This window comes from Aotus nancymaae, unplaced genomic scaffold, assembly GCF_030222135.1.
Source record: "Aotus nancymaae isolate 86718 unplaced genomic scaffold, 86718_ANA_hifiasm-v0.15.2.pri h1tg000057l, whole genome shotgun sequence".
NCBI classification, from domain to species: domain Eukaryota; kingdom Metazoa; phylum Chordata; class Mammalia; order Primates; family Aotidae; genus Aotus; species Aotus nancymaae.
Window position 1 is genome coordinate 70,597,242 of NW_026988471.1, and position 21,493 is coordinate 70,618,734.

General features: G+C 41.2%; 1 protein-coding gene across 6 annotated transcripts in view; it reads right to left on the bottom strand.

Annotated features, from left to right (window-relative positions):
• Positions 1–1,356: 1,356 nt before the first annotated feature.
• The window catches only part of LOC105733320 (EKC/KEOPS complex subunit TPRKB), a 36,251-nt gene continuing 16,114 nt past the window's right edge, over positions 1,357–21,493 (bottom strand). For 4 of the 6 annotated variants that reach the window (XM_064364223.1, XM_064364226.1, XM_064364224.1 and 1 more), the window contains 4 exons: positions 4,571–4,733; positions 3,858–3,980; positions 2,249–2,425; positions 1,357–1,701 (listed from right to left, as the gene is read on the bottom strand). In XM_064364223.1, coding sequence (XP_064220293.1) covers positions 1,615–1,701; positions 2,249–2,425; positions 3,858–3,980; positions 4,571–4,733 — 550 coding nt within the window. In that variant the 3' untranslated portion in view covers positions 1,357–1,614. The remainder of the gene's footprint in view (positions 1,702–2,248; positions 2,426–3,857; positions 3,981–4,570; positions 4,734–21,493) is intronic. The other 2 variants (XM_064364228.1, XM_064364225.1) reach the window with 2 other exon arrangements.

A 21,493-nucleotide genomic window follows, 5' to 3' on the forward strand; every position in this document is an offset into this window, starting at 1 on the left:
AGTGTGCAATGGGTTGGACCCACTGGCTAATTTAGCGACGAGATTTCTGTCTTTGCAGCGCCTTAGCGGATCATTGCCTGTGATGTGCATCTCACTCTGGGTTAATGCCTCTTCAGTGATGAAAGTGTTTTCTTCCTCTTCTACCTCTGCAGAGGCTTGCTGGGACTGATTGTAATTCTATTTCCCCACTGCCAGTGGACAGACTTAGAGGGTCAGGAAGCTGGGAAGGAATTTAGAACCCACGCTTAGGCCTTCCACACTCTTCAGGCACCATCAGCAGCAGAACTTTAGAGTCTTCCTGAGACTCCATACTGCCTGGAAAAAGGAATTCATTCTCTTTCATTGCTGACACTCCTGGGTGAGTGCATGTGGCAGTTAGACTCTCCCCAACCCACCTTGTACCTGCTTCCACTACAGGGGACCCCAAGAGGCCTATTCCTGCTTGCTCAGTGCACCCCCAAAAAAGGGACACTGGGAGATGAGGATCCTGTCGGGGGGCAGGTGTTGGTCAAGGTGAATGTGAATGTGCAGGAAGAAAATGGAGCCCTCCCCTGATAACCCGACAGGGTCAGGGATGCGGTGGGAGTGCTCAGGAAGCCATGGCTCCTGGCTGGGGCCATGGACCTGCCTCAGCAGCTGGAGTCTGACTTCTTGGGGTTGCGTTCTGACTCCCCCTCCCACACACAGGCTCTTTGCCCTCTAGAGGCCAAGGGGCAATGGCAGTAAGGGTAAGGTTGGTGGGGGTTCCTAGGAAGCAGGGGCACAGGTCCTGCTGTGGCCCTGGCTGCCCCTTGCCCAGGCTCCACCTGCACCCTGAGTCCCCCTGGCAAGACCTTTCTTCTTTCCATGAGGAACACCCTCACTTCCGCTGGGGCTTCTGCCAGGAAGAAGGGTGGGAGCTCTGCCGAGGTGTCCCTGTCAGTGACCACTACAGCAGGAGGCATCTGCCAGGCCTCTCTGTACAGGAGCTGCCCCTGGGCCTTGTGTGTAAAATGGGGGTAATAACAGTATCATCTACCTCATAAGGTTGCTGTGAGAATTAAATGGGTTCCTACAAGTGAAAAACACTTAGAACCAGGATCCAGGGGCTTGTAAGGGGTGAGCTGGAGTAGCCATGGTAAGTAAGGAGAGGGAGGTGAACTGATGGGTATAAAATCACCAAGGCAAAAATTTATTTAAAAACAGTAACAATAAGCAGCTGGGTGGCTCATGCCTGTAATCCCAGCACTTTGGGAGGTGCAGCAGAAGCATCACTGGAGTCCAGGAGTTTGAGACCAGTCTGGGCAACATAGTGAGACCTCATCTCTACAAAGGAAAATGACTAAGGCAAGAAGCTAGTACACTGTAGGCATTCCGTAAGTGTACAATCTTTATTCCAATTATATAAAAATAAAATATATTTGAGTAGAAATAGAACTCTAGAAGGCAATAACAAATAATAGTAACTGGTTATCTTTTAAAATAATGTAAGGTAGCACTAGAAGTATTTTTCTTTTTTATACCATTCTGTGATTTAAACTTTTCTATAATGAACATATATTAGTTTTTATAATCAGGAAAGGAATATCAGTGTTTTCTTTAATGCTGAGAATTTCTGTTAATATTTTTGACATTTCACAAAACATCTTTTGTTGACATTCTACAAATGATACCATCCAATAATGTCCCAATACTTTCTTCTTGTGAAGAGAGTTTATATATCTGTAAAAATGAAAGATACATTATGACTTGCTGATAAAGTCATTCACTAATAATTGTCATTATATAAACATGTGTAAATGAAATTATTCCTCATTCAATTATTGAGTTCATGGAATAACAAACAACAAATGTGATTAAAATATTCAAAGTAGATGGCAATTTATTACTTGTATTCCTTTTAAACTGCCACTATGGAGGTAACTCCCAAGAACATAAAAACCAAATTCCTATCCATTTTAAAAGCACATATCTAAATATTAACTTCATAGTAAATTTATTTTATATTTTAAATATACTATGTAAGTTTGATATTTAAAGGAATTCACTTTCTTAATGTGGAGAATGCTTATGTCAGCTGAGTTTGTAATTATATTTTACATAAGCCCACACCTCCCAGTTCTTTGTATTATAATTATTTTTTAAGTAATTTAAAAAATTAACTTTCTCAAAAGTTAAAAAAAAAAAGAGCCCTGGTGATCAGTAGGCAAACAGCGTCAGCAGTACTGCTCCTCTATCACACTCCTTATAAAAACATGGACTGGCAAACCTTTTTGACTTCTGTAATATTTGTTATTTCAGGAAGATTTTCCAGAGAAACCTGATGACCTTCTACCTGAGATATCAGGTATTCTTGATTTATTTGTCTTTCTTCCTCTTCAATGTAAACAATTAGAATTGAAGTGTCATTTGCTGAGATACCAAATTTTTTCAAAGCCTCTGAAATCTAAGAGAAGAAAATGAAAAAACAAAAAACAAAGCAATTAACCATTGTTTCCTATGTCTGAAACATTTCCCCATCTGCCTTCTTCCTTGGTCAGGCTCTTACTTTTCATGTCCTAACAGTTCTCACTGCCTAGGTTTTCACTTGCAATGATTCCTTTCCAACATCCATTGGTACTTCCTTGAAAGCACTCCCTACTTAAAGGTACACCTTGTTCCTATGGAATCAAGCCCAGCCTTCTTGGCACTGCATGAAACCACCACTTCCCTCTGGCGCCCAGTGGCCCTCCAGCCAGGCGCTTCTGCCTTCTGGCCAGTCTGGCCTTCCTGGGGGTCCAGTCACATTTCATGCCTTTCTGCCTGTGGCCAAGCTTTGTCCTCTGCTTGCATGTCCCTTCTCCCCATGGCTTTGCTGTTGAACACGTGCTTCAAGCTCCACAGTTCCGATGCCACTCCCCACCACACCCTCCTCCCTCTGAAATGAATGGCTTCATTGCTGTACCCCTAGATTTGAATTCATTTCCCATTATATCATTTATCTTAGGGCATTTTTAACTTGTATTGTTTATGTCTGTCTTGTTTACATATTTACTTCTTCTGCCCCTAGAACTATAAACGGAACAGGGAAAAGTTCAATAGATATTTACCAAATTCTAGAGTTTCCTGAATTATGTCCAGTGATCTCAAGGAAACAGTAATTAGTAAATCTTATTCCAGGTACCGGGCAACTCTATTACCACACTGAGATAACTGCATTTTATCAACTTTTCAGTCATCTGTATTTTAACCTATGCCACAGGTTTCCTAACTTTTCTCTAGATGACATTAGTACCTGGCTCTTAATAATAGCCGCAGTAATACTTAAACTTCATCAGCAAAATTTCAGTCGTTTTTTTCATGTGCTACATGTGGGATGTCTTTAGCTCCATAACTTGCATTGAAAAAGCATGATTACAAGTATTTCAAACCACAGACTCTTCCTATGCACTGGGTGTGGGAGTGAGGATGTGTTAAGGACAGCTGTAGGTACCAGCCAGTTCCTGGTATATGAAAAGTACATGGATCCCACACTCAAGTTTGTGGGAAGAGGAAAAGATATGCGTGCCAGCACACAAAATATCCATGCCTAATGTTTTATCATTAAAGTTCTGTCAGCTTCTTAAGCAAAAATACTTGAGGGGTCTTCCTGACCCTATATAGTAAGAACAACAGATAAAATTAACCTCACTTAATTTAACTAAACTTTTGTTTACTCATATGTAAACTGTCTTAGTAAGAGGCAGGGTTAAACCTCAACTCTTTGTCCAGAGCTGTCTTCACTATTATTCTGGTTTATTACTAACCACTGGCTTGCAGGAATTTAGCCTCCAACCCAACACTGGGGAACACGTATGTTATTATGACAAGGTCAACAGAAATAGGAAAGTCCACATTACATTGTTATTTGGGGAAAGGCTGTAAATAATTTCAGTAGATAGAATTCTTGTCTTCATTTTTCCCAGTTTGTAGAGGTGAACTGCTTTGTTTGCTGCCACAAGTATCTGAAATGGATCGACAATCTACCAAACAGAGCAAAAAGAATTAATTACACATGGAGAATCTGTACTGCCTGGAAACACAGGCATTTCCCATGTTAGAGCTGGATCACAACCATTTCTGTTTCCTAGGGCAGGACCCAGCACTTCTGCCCCTATTCACTGTTGTAGTCAAGGCTGGCTTCATCTGACTTGAGCAAAAATTTTTTTCCCCAAAAGGTGACAGAATTTTAGGCTACGCTATAACATCACAAAAATTAATATATACTTAAATGCCTGTATGGCTTTTTTTTTTTTTTTTTGAGAGAGAGTTTCACTCTTGTCACCCTGACTGGAGTGCAGTGGTGCAATCGAAATTCACTGCAACCTCTGCCTCTCAGGTTCAAGTGACTCTCCTGCCTCAGCCTCCCAAGTAGCTGGGATTACAGGCACCACCACCACGCTCAGCTAATTTTTTTATATTTTTAGTTGAGACAGGGTTTCACCATGTTGGCCAGGCTGGTCTTAAACTCCTGACCTCAGGTGATACCTGCTTTGGCCTCCCAAAGTGCTGGGATTATAGGTGTGAGCCACCACACCTGGCCAACCCATTCAGTCTTAAAATTTATATTTACCACTGTAGGATTTATCAGTGATCCATCGATGGTGCCTTCCATGGCTTTTCTTGTCAAGTCTCCTGCATTTTTTACATCTTTAAATAACAGGAGGGTCATCCTGTATTCAGGAAATAGGTCCAGCTGATGTGTTAACTGCATTTGACAGATAAGCAGGATTCTACTGCACACAAAATGAAAAAACCAAGAGGTATCTTTTGTTTAAAAGTTAACATTAGAAATCATTTCTTAAGAAATATTCAATAACTTTGACAGTAACATGATTTAAAGTGTTAAACTAGAAAAGTCCATTGCAAAAGCCCACTGGGCATCCTCATGAGCTGTTGCCTTTCTAACCCTGCTGAGCTGTTTCTAGTTCCGCTGCTATTCCTGAAAAGCCAAGGGGCCCAGCTGGTTGCTGTTTGTTCAGATGAGGCAGGCTCAGATGCATAGTTGAAAGGCTGCTTCCCCAGTAGACAAGTCGTAGCAGAATGTCAGGAATTTTTTAAACCAAAGGTTACTTACGGTATTAATGAAGCCTTACTCTATCTTAGTCTTTTCAACTTCTGATCTCATCATTTTATTTATATTTTAGCAAGGCCTACACATACATATTAAGGAAGAAAATAATTTTAAAGAACGAAGTATCATACTTGACCCAAAGATTTTCATTCCACACATGGAAATTAAGCAGAGAGGGTATGATTATTAAATAATCAATCCTGCTCCTTTCTTGGACATAAGCTTAACAAGGAAAGGTTATTATCTATAAAGACATAAAAGAAACATAAAAGACGACATGAATAACTAGAAAGACATGACCATATCTTTGAATGGAAAAACTATGTATCGCAAACATTTCTTTAAAACAATTTCAATCAATTTCTTAATAAGATATTTTGGGGTGGCAATTTGATAGACTCATTCTATCCTTTTACCTGGCAGATTATATTTCTAGAACTCTTTCTGATGGAATTCATTAGGAATCTAAGAATTATAAGATGTTCCTCTCATTATTTTAACAGTAAAAAGCTGAAAACAACTTATCTAGCTAATGACAGAATTAGTTGTGATTTAACAACCATTAAAACGTGGTCTTAATGGTGTGTAAAAATGGCAATAAATAACGTCAAGTAAAAACATCTGAATGAAAAACAACACAAATTGTGGTCAAATCGTGGGCTTTTAAGAAAGCTTTTAAACAAATATTAAAAAGAAAACACACCAAAAAGTTAATGTTATCACTCACTTAGAATTACATTTGACTTTATTTTTGTTACAAACAGAAAAAAAAATATTTGCGAACAATATCCTGGCACACAGTTCAATCTTTAGTCATGCCAAAGGGAAAAAAATGGATACAGAAAGATATAATCAGTAGGATACCAATTATATAAAAAGATGCACATATTTTTTTTTAAAAACGCATGAAGGAAACACTAAAATATGACCATCTTGTGTAGTGAGATTATGAGGTAATTTTTATTGTCCTTTATACAAAGTATTTTATTATGTATGCTCTGAATTTTCTACAGTGAGCAAACAAAACATGAGTACACATAATCAGAAAGGGAAAAAATTGTGGTTTTAACACTGGGGGGAAGAACTCTTAGAAAACCTCAAAATAGTTTGTTCTTGTTTACTGTAATTCACTCACTCAGGCCAGAAACTTGGAATCATCGTTGGGTACCCAACCTGTCACTCAAATCCTATAAATTGATAAATTTATAGGATTTATCAAATCCATAAAGTCCTGAATTTTCACCTCCTGAATATACTTTTGATTCGTCCACTTCTCTCCCATATGTAGGCTAGGTCACCACCGCTCATCTACAGCGGTAGCCTCCTAAGTGGTTTCTCACAATTCCTGCCCTCTCATAATCCAGTCTTCCCCCGAAGTTATAGTGATCCTTTCAAAATGTACATCAGATCTAGTCGTTGTGCTGCTCTTATGACAAAGCGCCTACTTTGTGTCACGGTGATCCATACCGTAATATCTGGTCCCTGTCTCCCTCTTCTGCTACCGCCGCAATGGCCTTCTCTAAGCTCAAGTCACCAAGCTTTCTCCCCGATTCTGCCCTATCGGACAGGTAGTTCCCTCTCTCCTTTCAGCTCCGCTTGACCACTCTTCCCTCCTTTCAACTCCATTTAGAGTCCATGCAGCGCCCAGAACCCCGGGACTAGGGCTCTTTTTAGTCTGAGGACTAGCTCCCTTTTGGTCCCAATCACAACTTTAAAGACTCTTGCGCCTATCCACTGTCTGTCTCCTCACTGAACGATATTTCTTGAGGGGACAGACTGACTCTATCATTCTCGTGCTCCATTCCCGGAGGCTGGCCTCGTTGGCGCTTGATAAACACCAGCTGAAGAACCCGCAGCCATTGTCCCAAGGACACTATTAAAGCTGCCCGGACCCTCCCCTTCCCGAGCCGGCCCATTAGTGCACCAGGAAAACTCACCATCCAGTCCCCAGTGTGTCTCTGTTGTGCAATCATCACCACAATCCTCTCGCAGAACACTTTCATCATTCCTAACAAGAATTCTGTACCCATTAAACACTAACTCTCTATTCTCCCCTCCCCCAGCCCCTAGAAATCACCATTCTGTTTTCTGTATCTATGAATTTGACTGTTCTAGGTATCACATATAAGTGAAACTATATAATATTTGTCCTGTTGTATTTGGCTTTATGTCTCCCACATTTAAGTATCAGAATTTCATTTCTTTTTAAGGCTGAGCAGTATCATTATAGGTATATGTCCTATTTTATCAATTCAGCCACTGATGGACATTTGGGTTGTTTGTATCTTTTGCCTATTGTGAATAATGGTGGTATGCAAATATCTATTAAAGGGCCTGCTTTCAATTATTTTGGGTATATATCCAGAAGTGGAATTGCTAGGCCATATGGTAATTCTATGTTTAATTTTTTGAGGAACCACCATACTGTTTTCCACAGTGGCTTGTTTTACATTCCCACCAACAGTGTACAAACGTTCCAATTTCTACTCACTCTTGCTAACACTGGTTTATTTTCTGATTAAAAAAATTTATAGCCATCCTAATGAGTGTGAATTGGTATCTTATTATGGTCTTGGTTTGCATTTTATTTTATTTTTCCCATAACTCAGAATGCAGTAAGATATTTTATTTATTTTTCAAGACAGGGTCTTGTTCTTTCACCCACGCTGGAGTGCAGTGGTGTAATCCAGCTCACCACAGCCTTAACTCCTGGACTCAAGCAATCCTTCCACCTTGGCCTGCCAAGTAGCTGGGACTACAAGCACGTGCCACCATTCCCAGCTAATTTTTAAATTTTTTGTAGATATGAGGTCTCACTATGTTGCCTAGGGTGGTCTTGAACTCCTGGACTCAAGCAAATCTCCCAACTCAGCCTCCCAAACTGCTGGGATTATATGTATGAGGTACCACTCCCAGCTTGGTATGCATTTACCTAATCATTAGTCATGCTGAGCATCTTTTTTGTGCTTATTGGTGACTTGTACATCTGTTTTGGAGAAATGTCTATTCAAGTCCTTTGCCCATTTTGGAATCAGATTATTTTCTTTCTGAGTTGTAGGGATTTAAAGAATATTCTGGACATTAATCCCTTATCAGATATATGTTTGCAAATATCCTGTGAGTTGCCCTTTCTATATTGATACTGTCTTTTAATACTCGAGGATTATATTTCTGATTGAGCAAGTATACCATCTGGTCATAGAGAGCCTATTTTTGAAAGCTATAAAATTTCATAAGCCCTCTCTTACCATACACCTGAAGGCCACCTTAGGGAGAGAAGCGCTGCTGGGTATGGAGAGATTATTACAGAAATAGATCATTTTTTCCCCAAAAGAGCTAAGCATTTCTTAAAAGGTTCATCTTATTTAACCAGACAAAGCTGTAAAGTGGAGGGGATACCTAGTTGGTTTTTGGTCTTCCCTCACAACCTAGAGAGGTTCCCGGGAGAAAAAGAGATAAGCTGGAGAGAGAAAGAAATCAATGGATGTACCAACAGCCAACAAAAAGATTCTTCTAGACATCTTCAGGGAACCCAAGAGGAACGTAAAATTATGTAGCTCAGCACTGGGCTCCAGAGGAGGGACTCTTTGACTCTTCCCTCAAGAGAGTTGTATTATTCATTCATGCTAGAATCAGGCGGACTTCTGCAACCGAGGATCACTAACCCTGGGGAATTTCCACTTGAACACTTCAATGCTTCTTTATATGGACCATCATCCACTCATCTATGACTTAATCAGTCCAAAAAGCCAGGCTTATACTGCGAGGCAAATAATCATTTTATGGGGACATTGACTGATCCAAGATAAAATACCTAGAGATACTGGCATTTGAAAGTAACCAAGACATTTCTAGATGCCATCTTACTCCCTGTGGAAAGACCAACTAGTCAACAAGCCCCGTTATACACTGTTATCTTTATAGCACCTCATTCTTTTTTCTTTCATTTTTGAGATAGGGTCTCGCTCTATTGCCTAGGTGGGAGTACAGTAGCACCATCATAACTCACTGCAGCCTCAAACTCCTGGGCTCAAGTGATCCTCCTTCCACAGTCTCCCAAGTAATGGGGACTACAGGTGTACACCACGTCCTCATAATTTATTTATTATCTATTAATTTATTTTTGAGAAGGAGTCTCGCTCTGTCACTCAGGCTGGAGTGCAATGGCACGATCTCAGCTCACTGCAACTTCTGGCTTCCAGGTTCAAGCGATTCTCCTGCCTCAGACTCCTTAGTAGTGGAGATTACAGGTGCGTGCCACCATGCCCAGCTAATTTTTGTATTTTTAGTGTAGATGGGGTTTCACCATTTTGGTCAGGCTAGTCTCAAACTCCTGACCTTGTGATCTGCCTACTTCAGCCTCCCAAAGTGCTGGGATTACAGGTGTGAGCCACCGTGCCCAGACTATTTTTTATTTGTTGTAGAGATAGTCTCGTTATATTGCCCAGGCTGGTCTTGAACTCCTGACCTCAAGCAATCCTGCCACCTTGGCCTTCCAAAGCCCTGGGATTACAGGTGTGAGCCACTGTGGCTGGCCTAGTGGCTCATTCTTAAATATGAACAGACAGTTAATTATTACCAGAAAATTGAGGAAAGCTCTAACATAAATGACAAAGATCAAAATAAAAATACAGAAAAAAATTAACTCAGTGATAACAAATAATGCAAGAAGCAGAGGAAAATGGAAAAATCTCTTCAATATTCTTTAAAAATAAGATACTGTATCACCAAATAAGAAGAAAATGCTGCTTTAAAAAAAAATTCAGAGAACAAAAAGGCATTATTGGAAATTAAAAATAAAAACTCCTCAAAATTTAGAGCTTTATTTTCCTCTCACGTATAAGAAGCCTGGAAGTATGAAACTCCGAGGCTTCCACATTCCACACAGCAGGCAGGAGCAAGAAGTAAAGAAGGATATGTCTCTGTCCTCAAGAGACTTCGAGGAAGTCTTTCAGTCACCATTTCCATCCAGCTTAATAGAACGTAGTCATCCGGACAAACTTAGCTTGCAGAAGAGACTGAGAAATGAATTATGTGACCAGGTGACTAGTTAAACATGAGTTTTCCTATTAAGTAAAAAGAAGAGAATGAATCTAAAGATCACAGAAAAGTTGGAAGATAAAGACGTGAAATTTTATAATGTCTCATAAAGCAAAATAAAAAATAAAGTTAGATGGAAAATAGGAAAGTATGAGAAATGTTCTAGAAAGAGAAAGTGATATAAATTAAAGAGAGGAGGATATAAATTAAATATCACAACTATGCTTCATAACTGAAATAACCTGAGTCCCTTAATTGAAGGAACTCATCAAGTGCCCAACACTTTAAATAAAAAGGGCCCACACCAGTAATAAGTAACTCTTTGTTTGCCAGGTGTGGTGGCTCACGCCTATAATCCCAGCACTTTGGAAGGCCAAGGTGGGTGTATCACCTGAGGTCAGGGGTTTGAAACCAGCCTGGCCAACATGGCGAAACCCCGTCTCTAAAAAAAAAAAGTAACACTTGTTAAATTTTAAGTGTTTGCCAGGTATCATTTTAAGCACTTAACATGTATTAACCCCACTTAATTTTCAAAACAACAGTGTGAATACTGCTATTATTCCCATTCGATAAACTGAGGCAGATCATTTAGCTCTTAAGTGGTGGTTTTCTGTGTTCCTGCAGAGGAAAAATGCATTCAAATGTCTAACCTGATGACACTGTACAAGTACCAAAAAGGCATGAAAAGATGTATTGTGCACATTATAAGGTTTTCCATGTTTCAGACTTCCAAGCAGGTCAGCAAATAAGAGAGGCAGGAAGGGTGACTGGTTTTGGCTTTAATTGTGGCTAGTGGGTAGGGCTGGGGTAAGGGTTTTCATTAACAGGTTAGGGCTTGCAAGGTTTGAACTTCCCAAAGGAGGGTGCACTTTTTTTTACTGACTTGCCTACATGTAGGACAAGAAGTGAGAGTGAGTGTAGGGATTAAAAGCTGTCAGCTGGCCAGGTGTGGTGGCTCATACCTGTAATCTCAATACTTTGGGAGGGTGAAGTGGGCAGATACGTGAGGTCAGGAGTTCAAGATCAGCATGGCCAAGATGGTGAAACCCCGTCTGTACTGAAAATACAAAAATTAGCTGGGTGTGGTGGCATGCACCTGTAATTCCAGTTACTCGGGAGGCTGAGGCAGAATTGCTTGACCTTGGGAGGCAAAGGTTGCAGTGAGCCAAGATTGCGCACTGCACTCCAGCCTGGGCAACAGAGCCAGATTCTGTCTTAAATAATAAATAATAGGCTCGGCGCGGTGGCTTACGCCTGTAATCCTAGCACTCTGGGAGGCTGAGGCGGGTGGATCACCTGAGGTCAGAAGTTCAAGACCAGCCTGACCAACATGGTGAAACCCCATCTTTAAAAAAATAAAATAAAATAAAATAAAAAATAAAATAAATAAATAAATAAAAGCTGTCAGCAGTCAAATATTAAAAATAGAGTCTCTTTTTTAAAAGCTGCAATTCAAGAGAAAGCATTTGCAAGACTGTAGGGATAAGGACAGATCCTAAAAGTTTCCAGAAAGAAATAGGTCACACACAAACAAATCAGGAATCAGAAGAAAATCAGACTTTCCACAGCTAACACAGGAAGATAGAAACCAGTGGTGCAATAGCTTCAAAATTCAGAGGGATAATGATTTCTAAGCTAGAAATCTATGCCCAGCCATACTATCAATTCAGTGTGAGGGTGGAATAAAGGGATTTTCAGAAAAGCAAGGTCTCAAGAAATCTAATTCTCAGTTACCCTTTATCAGGGGCTACTGAAGGATATGCACTACTGTATTGTATATTTTCAATTTTCTGTATATGATGATGTTTGACATCTTTAAAAATCTGGCTGGGGGCTGGGCTCAGTAGCTCATGCCTGTTACTCTAGCACTTTGGGAGGCTGAGGCAAATAAATCACTTGAGCCCAGAAGACTGAGACCAGCCTGGGCAACATGGCAAAACACTGTCTCTACCAAAAATACAAAACTTAGCCGGCATGGTGCCTGTAGTCCTGGCTACTGGGGATGGGAGTGGGGTGGACTGAGGCGGGAGGATCTCCTGAGCCTGGGGAGGTGGAGGCTGCAGTGAGCTCCACTGCACTCTAGCCCGAATGACAGAATGAGGCCCTGTCTCAAAAAACAAAAACAAAAACAAAAAACAAAAAACAAAGCAAAACAAAAACCCTGGGAAGAAACTGCCCCTCCTGGGGTTGGTCTATTCTTAGAGATGGCAAAGGACTCAGTGGGAGTCATACTTTCTCTGTCTGGCCCACAGACCCTTAGAAGCAATATTCATCTGCTTTAATCATCCCAGAGCCAGGGACCAGGCAAATAGAGACCATCCCTATAGCTTAGAGCCTACCCAAATCATTCAAAGTTGCCATTCCTAAACCCAGCCCTGCCTTTCCCGCGGAAATCCCGATTAAGGTTCTAGCTTAGGCTTTTTCCTTGCTCCTGTCTTGGGCCACAAAGCCAAAACCTGGTGTTTCCCCTTGCCACCCTGTGTGGCATGCAGTGATCCCCTCTCTAAGACTTATAAGTATAATAAGCTTTGTTTTCATGAGCCTCTCCTGTGCCTCTCTTGTGGATGCACCTGACAGACCATGTCACAAAAACACAAAATCATCATCAAAATTAGAAAGCAAGAAAGAGGAAGATACATATAACCAAGGAAAGCGGGAGAGCTAAGAAAAGAGAAGAATTGGGGGGATTTATCAGCATGACAGTGAAGGGCCAAGACCTGTCCCGCAGTTATAGAGTGCAGGCTGCCTGCAGTGAGATGAGTGCTCCAGCAGTGATGTCTTCCAGAAAAACAGGAACTGATATGCCACCATTTAAAAAAATTCATAGCCATACTGACAGGTGATGTCATAGCTGGGAATGAGTTAATGATAAATGCACAGAAGACTAAGATGGACTTAATTAGTTTAGGAAAAGACAAAAGGAAAGTCATATAATCATACTACTCCTCTTTGTGGCTTAGCTACAAACAACAATAACAAATACACATATAGCATTTGGTATGTGGTAGGTACTGTTCTAAGTGTCTTACATTTATTAACTCATTACTCTCAGCAACTCATTTTACAGATCAGAAATATTTGGCAAAGACGTTAAGTAAAGGTACTTAACTTGTCAAATATTATACGGTATATTAGTCTCCTGCTGCTAAAACAAATTACCACAAACCTAATAGTTTAAACAATACAAATTCATTATCTTACAGTTCTGGAGGCCAAAGAGAGGTTTCTATGAGCTAAAATAGGGTGTTGGCAGTCCTGTATTCCTTCTGGAGCTCTAGGGGAAACTAATTTCCTAATCATTTCCATCTTCTAGAGGCCTCTTCCTCCATCTTCAAAGCTGGCAGCGTAGCATCTTCTCTCCCTCTGACTCTACTTCTGTCCTTACCACTCTCTGATTCTGATTCCTCTGCCTTCCTCTAACAGGGACTCTTGTGATTACATTTGGCCCACCTAGTAATCCAGGATAATCTCTCTATCTCAGAATCCTTAATTTAGTCACATCCTCAAAGTCCCTTTTACCATGTTAACATATTCATAGGTTCTGGGTAGCAGGGTGTGGGCACTTTTGAGGAGACAGTATTCAGCCTGTCAAATACAGCTAGGGGTAGAGGCATGATTCAAACCTAAGTAACTAAGTAAGAATTCCAGAGTTCTTACTCCTAATCACTGTGCTCTGGGTCCTTTATGACAATACTCACATAGTCATTGTCATTTTAATACCAAATATGGCTTTAAAAAGTTTGGGATATAACTGCATTGGGAGGATAGGGAAAGTATGTAGTAAGTGGCATTAGAGAGCTAATTCTTCATATTTCACAGCAGAAAGGCAATGGATAGACTAAATAGTCTAAAACAAAACAAAACAAAAATCCAATAATAAGTATATAGCATTTGTTAATATATGAAAAATATATATCTCAAAAGAAGCAGATAAAAGCAGAAAAGTGTTGCCTCAAGGGTGGCAGGGGGAACTGGTGATTTTTGTTATCAGCCGTGAAAAAACCAACTGATTTTAGAAACCGCATGTAGGTATTTCTTTGATTAAACACATTTCGTTAGAAAACCCCAAGGTGTGAATATGGAACTCTGTTTAAGGAGCTTCTGTTTGCAGTGTCCTCCCTGCCAGTCTTTACTGTCATGTTTCCCAGCTCCCTGACCTTCTTTTAGGATCCTGTTTCTTGTGTTTGGCTCTTTGCATGATAGCTGGGTTTGGCTGACTTACCTCAGCCTTAGCACCCTCCCTTGGACACAGCTTTGGTATTTGTCCTCCAACTGTAAGTCCTGGGGCTCTGGGTGTCTAAACCTTTGCTGTCAGAAGTGGGGCTAAACAACGACTTACCTGGCTTTGGTGAGTTCCAGGCATGGCCTGTGGGCAAAGCACCTCTTTCCCATGTTTATGTGGTCCAAAGCAGAAGGTAAATATCAGAATCAAAGGCAAAAGTATAGCTCATACACTAGGGAGTTAATCTTAAGGGCAACACAGAGAGCAGGAGCAAGGTTGTAGAGGGATGAGTGAACAGCAGTGGAGGAATGGAAGTGCCTTCCAAGAACAAGGAGTGGCTAGGGGATTGAGGCACTGGGATGGTCCTTAAGAGGGGGTGACAGCAAATGGGCCATACCAAGGTTTGGGTCCTGGGCCTGTCATTACAAATCCTCCAGTAATTTTTCTGGATTCATTATAGATGGCACTTTTCTGTCCCTTTCGAAGTCAGGCATAGACATGTGATTTTCTTTGGCCAGTGAAGCATGTGTGACATTTCTGGACAGGTATTTATTTATTTATTTATTTATTTGAGATGGAGTCTCTCTGTGTCACCCAGGCTGGAGTGCAGTGGTGCAATCTCTGCTCACTGCAACCATTGCCTCCCAGGTTCAAGCGATTCTCCTGCCTCAGCCTCCAGAGTATCTGGGATTACAGGTGCCCGGAACCACACCTGGCTAATTTTTGTATTATTAGTAGAAACAGGTTTCAACATGTTGGCCAGGCTGGTCTCAAACTCCTGATGTCAAGTGATCTACCCACCTTGGCCTCTCAAGGTGCTGGGATTACAGGTGTGAGCCACCCTGCCCTGCCTGGACAGGTATTTTAAAAGCCAGTACATCATACCATACCACATCTTCTTCATATCACAGTGATCAAGCAGCAGACATTGAGATGGAGCCTCCATCAGCCTGGGTCTCTGAGTAACTACAATGAGAGAGGCCCCTCTTGACTCACAATGGACACAGAGAAAGAGTGACAAACTTTTGCTGTATTATGACTCAGACTTTAGGACTGTTTGTCACCACAGCCTGACCTAATTCATGATGACAGATATAGGTCCTGAAGTACCAGTCACTTTTCTGAAGGCAGTGACTTTGCCTTAAGAACTCAACGAGCAAGGCCAGGGCTTTGCCTTAAGAACTCAATAGGTCAAGTCCAGAAAACCAAGTTCACTCAGAGAATCCAAAGGACAGGAGCAGTACCTTGAATGATGGCAAAGTCAAGGGCCAAGAGCTGAGAAGAGCTGGACTGGCATGAGAACAGGTTGGAAGTAGAACTCAGAGGATGCTTGTTAATTCCCAGGGAAGGAACTGAATTAAAGTGAGCCATACTTGTCTTTATTATTTGGTCAACTCTGATCCACAGGCTGGTCTGGTAGGTTTGAAGGCTCAAAGTCAAGTGGACGTGAGGGTGGTGGAAGCATCAGTAGTATGCAGTTTGTGGAGCTTCAGGTTGGTAGTACAGGGGAATGTAGGAACATGGTGCAAGTGCTCTGATTAGAGAGAAGGAGCAAACTGTTGAACACAAATCCTGCGATGATGAGGAGCTCTGTAGAGGCACACAGATATGATGATAGGTTCCCTTTGAGCCACTGAATGAGATGTTCCATTTGGTCATCACTGTGTGTAGTGGGTGGTATTCAGCTGGATAAGGTTGTAGACTTCTAAGCTTGGAGATGAACTGAAAGTGAGGTCAGAGGTCAAATGACTGAGTCCTCTGTAAAGGAAAATCTGATTAATAGGCTGGCTCCCAAGGTGCAGATTGGGGCTAATATAAAAAATGTCCTTGTTAGAAAGTTGGGTGAGGAACATTCAAGGCAGCACTGAGTGTCGGAGAGGATGCATTAATTCCTCAGGTGTCTCAGGTGTTCCTTCAGTGTGTAGGTGTCTGTAGCAGTAACATGGATGATGCCTTTTTTCTTTTTTTAGATGGAGTTTTGCTCTTGTTGCCCAGGCTGGAGTGCGATGCTGCAATCTCGGCTCACCGCAACCTCCGCCTCCCAGGTTCAAGTGATTCTCCTGCCTTAGCCTCCCGAGTAGCTGCGATTACAGGTATGCACCCCATGCCTGGCTAATTTTGTATTTTTAGTAGAGATGGGGTTTCTCCATGTTAGGCTGGTCTCGAACTTCCAACCTCAGGTGATTGCCCGCCTTGGCCTCCCAAAGTGCTGGGATTGGCGTGAGCCACAGTGCCCGGCCAGGATGCCATTTTTGTTTCTGGGCTTTGGAGACCATATTCAGGGCTAGGTATAAGTAGTCAGGAATCATGGCTGCAGAGGATCAGTCTGAACACAAGCCCTCTGAGCTTTAGGGAAACAGTGTCCACCTGGCAGTTTTGGCTGCCTAGAGTATATGAGATTGGAAACTCAGAATATTAAAAAGAGCCAGCCTGCCTTGTATCAACAGAACTGCCCTGCACACGGCAGCTGCTATAGGCTATAATGAGATGTATGAGATGTATGCCCTACTCTCAGATGCTGAGACCTCAGGAAACAGTGCCTAAAAGCTAAAATTTCCATTGCCTGTGATAATATTTGGTCTCTACTGGGCTCAGCTTCCATGCAAAATGGGCACAGGGTTGCAGTTAACAGACCTGATGTCCTTCTGAGTTACAGGTACCCCTATAACTTTGATGTAAGCTAAGAGTCTAGAGACCATAAAATGCCATACTAGCTCAGACAAGGTCAAAGCAGAGACAAACAAATCCTACAGTCTCTGGATTATAGAGCTGCTTCCTGGGATCTAACAAATCACTTTACCTTCTGAATGAATCAATTAGTGGTGCTGTGAGGGTAGGAAAAGAGTGAATGAGCCACTAGCAACATCCAGTTCCCCTAAATATGGCTATAGCTATATTGAGGCCTTGGGAATCCTGGTAAGAGCTCTTTACGAAGGTCACTGGGGGCTGGCTAAGGAGTTTCAGCTTCAGACGAGGGAGGGCAGCTGCTTGGCTAGATCTCAGGTTGGGCACAAATTCAAGTGGACACTAGTACTAGGGAGGGGAGTGATGACAGGGCAGCCCCTTAGCCTGTAAGTGGTATGCACCTGAAACCTCTGGCACTGATGTGACAGAGGAACTGATGCTCCAGGGCCTAAGCAATGCTGGTGGGTTGCAGGCATGAGTCCTTCAGGAAATGCTCTGGTTATTGGCTTTCAGCTTGGAGAGGTTAAGCCCCTTACACAGTGTGGGCAGTGTGTGACTAATAGCAGCTGGCTCTGGACATACTGTTTTCACAAACAGCTGGATTCATGTGGTCTTCTGGGTCACTGTCCTCTCTCTCTGCCTGCCCCTCCTACCCCAACTTTTCAACTTCAGTAATATTGCTTTCTTTCTTCTTCCCAAATTTTTTTTACAGAAAGTGGGTCCCGTCAACCACGAGGCTTTGTTTCACTGAGTCAAATACGCAAATACACAAGGACCTATAGTCCTTCTCCACTCAGTGCTTAAGTTTTTCTTTAAAGAAACACTGAACAAACATTCTTTAAGCATTGATGTCATGAAACACCCAATCATTGGCTTTCTTGGGTACTTGCATGTACTGATCTGCTCTCACTATCTGCCCTAAGAAGACGATTCTAAGTATAATTGGAATGCAGAAAAACTCTTCTTGTAGCTGAGGTCTGCAACACAGCACCAAACAGATCAATGAAGCATCAATGTGAAGATGCCAGGCAGAGTCATGGGAGTCAGGAATGGGGCCGTGGAAGAGTAGTCAGCCACAGTGAGGCAGGGCAAGACTGGTGTGGCTGACTCATGACAGATCCTCCATAGTACTTGAAATCCCCCTCCACTTCACCCTCATGGACTAAATGAAAAAATGTCCCATCCCCCAAGATAGGGGCACCAGCAGACCTCAAAGGCATAATCTGGTTGATGTTGGCATTGGTTAGGTCAATTAGTATAGAAGAGCTGACAGAAAGAAATCCACAGGGATAGTCCAAAAACCGTTCAAAAGAGAGCCAAGGCCTAGATTGGAGAGGAAAAGTGGTATCAGGTCTGAGAGGTGACAAAAGCAAATAAAGCTAGAAGGTTAGGAGCCAGATGAAAGGAAGGTAAGGAATAAAGGCAAACAACAACAACAACAACAAAAAGTGGGGGGCGGGGGGAGGATCTAGCTAGAACTTGTAAAAAGGGCCAAAACCAAAGCTCCTTTCTGTTACATTTCAACCTCAAGATGCTTGAGTAGGCTGGCCAAACAAACTTAAATGCACAGGTTAGGAGGGAACATTATATAACTAAGAATACACATGATACTGTGACAGTTATTTAGTGGTAATGATGATATCAATGACCATTTATTTAAATAATAAGCTTTAAAGTACCTTTGATACATTTGGAATAGTTGGGAAAATATAAATGTTTTTGAGCTCTAAGTGAATATTTAAAGATTAACTGCCATGATAACTGAAATTAACTTTGAAATGGTTTAGTAATACATACTTACATATATAGATGAAGTAAGTATGACAAAAATTTAACTAGTTTTGGATGCAGGTAATAGTTCAATGTACTATTTTTTTTCTTGTTTAAATATTTTTCTTAAAAAGTTATAAATAAAAGCTAAAAATTAGTTTTTATCAATAGATTCACTAGACACTAAAATACAGCTAGGTATAAAATGATTATGTTAATGAAAAATCAAGACAATATGGGTGAAAATGTTATAAATTATCAATGTTGACCTGAAACATTGGGCAAAAGTCTTTATCATAAGGCAACTTCGCAGAGAAAATTTGAGATTAGAGATGACTGATAAAATACTTTCCAAATTTCTCTAGAAGTTTCTTAGGTCTCTCCTGATTTCAGTAATCTAAACATTCATTTGCAAATGCATCTATTTTAAGGGCATTGGGAGTAATAATTTCTTTTGGCAAGTACTTGTATCTGTTATATGATCTTTATCACTTTTGTCTAGCATTTTTAGTTATGGCTTTGTGACTGTCTGGTTTATTCCCCAGCAAAGTTGCCTTTTTTTCAAGGCTTATTTTTCAGAATTCTTGATTTCTCTATCCCACATGTACCTGCCCAACAAATACTTATTTATGGATGGACTTTAAAGATTAATGTCCTGAATACATTTCCAGAGCTCATAAACCTTACTACCATTATGCAATTTATCTTCTGCAAATCATTATTTTTCTACAGTAGCTTGCATGCTGAAAGCAAAGTGCATCCACATTCCCAATGATCAGAAGCATCCCACTATACTCTTAGAACCAAAATTCCAAGAATACCTCCAGGTTCCAAATTTACCTCTCCTGTAATGGAAAATCTCTCCTGCTGAGGTGGTAGTTTCTGATTGCACAATATTGTATTCCCTTTCCAGGGCTGCAGGAGCCCAGACACTCTTTTGAAAACCTCTCTCTCTACTAGAAACACAGGCTGTTCATTTAGCAATTAGAGCTGTCAGCATAGCAAGCTGGCAAGAGAGAGAGCAGCATCTGTTTCTGGGCAGGGAGCCCTTGGCAGAGCCAGGAGTTGAGGGCCTGGGGAAACAGGTAGGGCAGTGGCTCTAACTTGTCACTTCCCCAGCATTTATTTATTTGCATCTTGTATCCTGAAAAATGATAATTTGTAGTAATTTCACCTATATACTGGAGAGGAAAATTAGAAAATGGGGAAGTAGATAAGAATAGGAATGGTATGTGGGTCTTCAAGGTCTTGGACATAGTGATACTGCCTCATCCATTCATCTCTTCATTCAGCACCTATCTACTGACGATCTTTTCTATCTGCTGCTGAGCTTGGTGCTGTGGACTCACTGGTCAATGTGATATGGTTCTCGTCCTTGAAGGCTACACAGAGAGTGGAAAAAACGAGTATAAATGAGAGCTACAAAGGGTTTCAGACTTTATGGGGCATGGGGAACTCATACAAACAGGAATGGAATAAACTATGGGTTTCCAGTTTCCACCTGCCCTTTTATTCTTAGGAGCCATATTTCCTAACCACTTACCATGTGAATTCTTTCCAAGCTGGCTCTTTAAGGTTTTCCATTATCTAACCAGAAGCCTGAAATTCCTCAAATTTTTATGGCACATGCTATTTGTGCATAGCTATTTAGGTGTTACCATATGTGTATAAATCTTGCATCTGGAGATACGTTCCTAATGATTGTGGTAAGTGTCCTGTACTTTTACATAATGGGTAATTATATAATAGTTAGCTAATATACTTTTTGAATACTTTTGACATTAACTTGCTGTGTGGCCACTTGGCAAGGTCCCTCATCTCTCTTCTAGCTCTCAGATATTCCATCTGAAAAATGAAGAGAATTGTTCTGCCCTCCTTATCCCCTCCTGAGTTGATGACCAAGAGCTCTGAAGAATGAATACATTTTATCTAGGCAAGGGTATCTATTTTTCCAGACAAAATGATAGTTTATATGAACAAACAAATCTAATGAGGCAAACAAATATGAAAAGGATGGCAAACCAGAAAAATATGAAAAGGATGGTAAATTCATCCAGAAATATCATTATCCAGAGATAACCCATTTCCTTCCATATACCTCTCTCTTTAACCACCTCCCATATACCTCTCTCTTTAACCACCTCCCACCCTACACAGGCACAGATGGGATTGTCATATACATGATATTCTCTAGTCTCCTTTTATCATTTGAAAAAAATATTACGGGCCGGGCACGGTGGCTCATGCCTGTAATCCTAGAACTTTGGGAGGTTGAGGTGGGCGGATCACGAGGTCAAGAGATTGAGACCATCCTCGCCAACATGGTGAAACCCCATGTCTACTAAAAATACAAAAATTAGCTGGGCATGGTGGTGCACACCTGTAGTCTCAGCTACTCGGGAGGCTGAGGCAGGAGAATCGCTTGAACCCGGGAGATGAAGGTTGCAGTGAGCCAAGATTGTGCCACTGCACTCCAGCCTGGGTGACAGAGCGAGACTCTGTCTCAAAAAAAAAAAGAAAAAAGAAAAAAAAAGAAAAAGAAAAAAATGTGAGCATTTTTTTTTCATGCTAATATATCATGACTATCATTTTTCTCTTACTTTTATTTTAGGTTCAGGGGTACATGTACAGGTTTGTTATACGTAAATACCATGTCACAGGGGTTTGGTTTACAAATTATTTCACCACTCAGGTAATAAGCATAG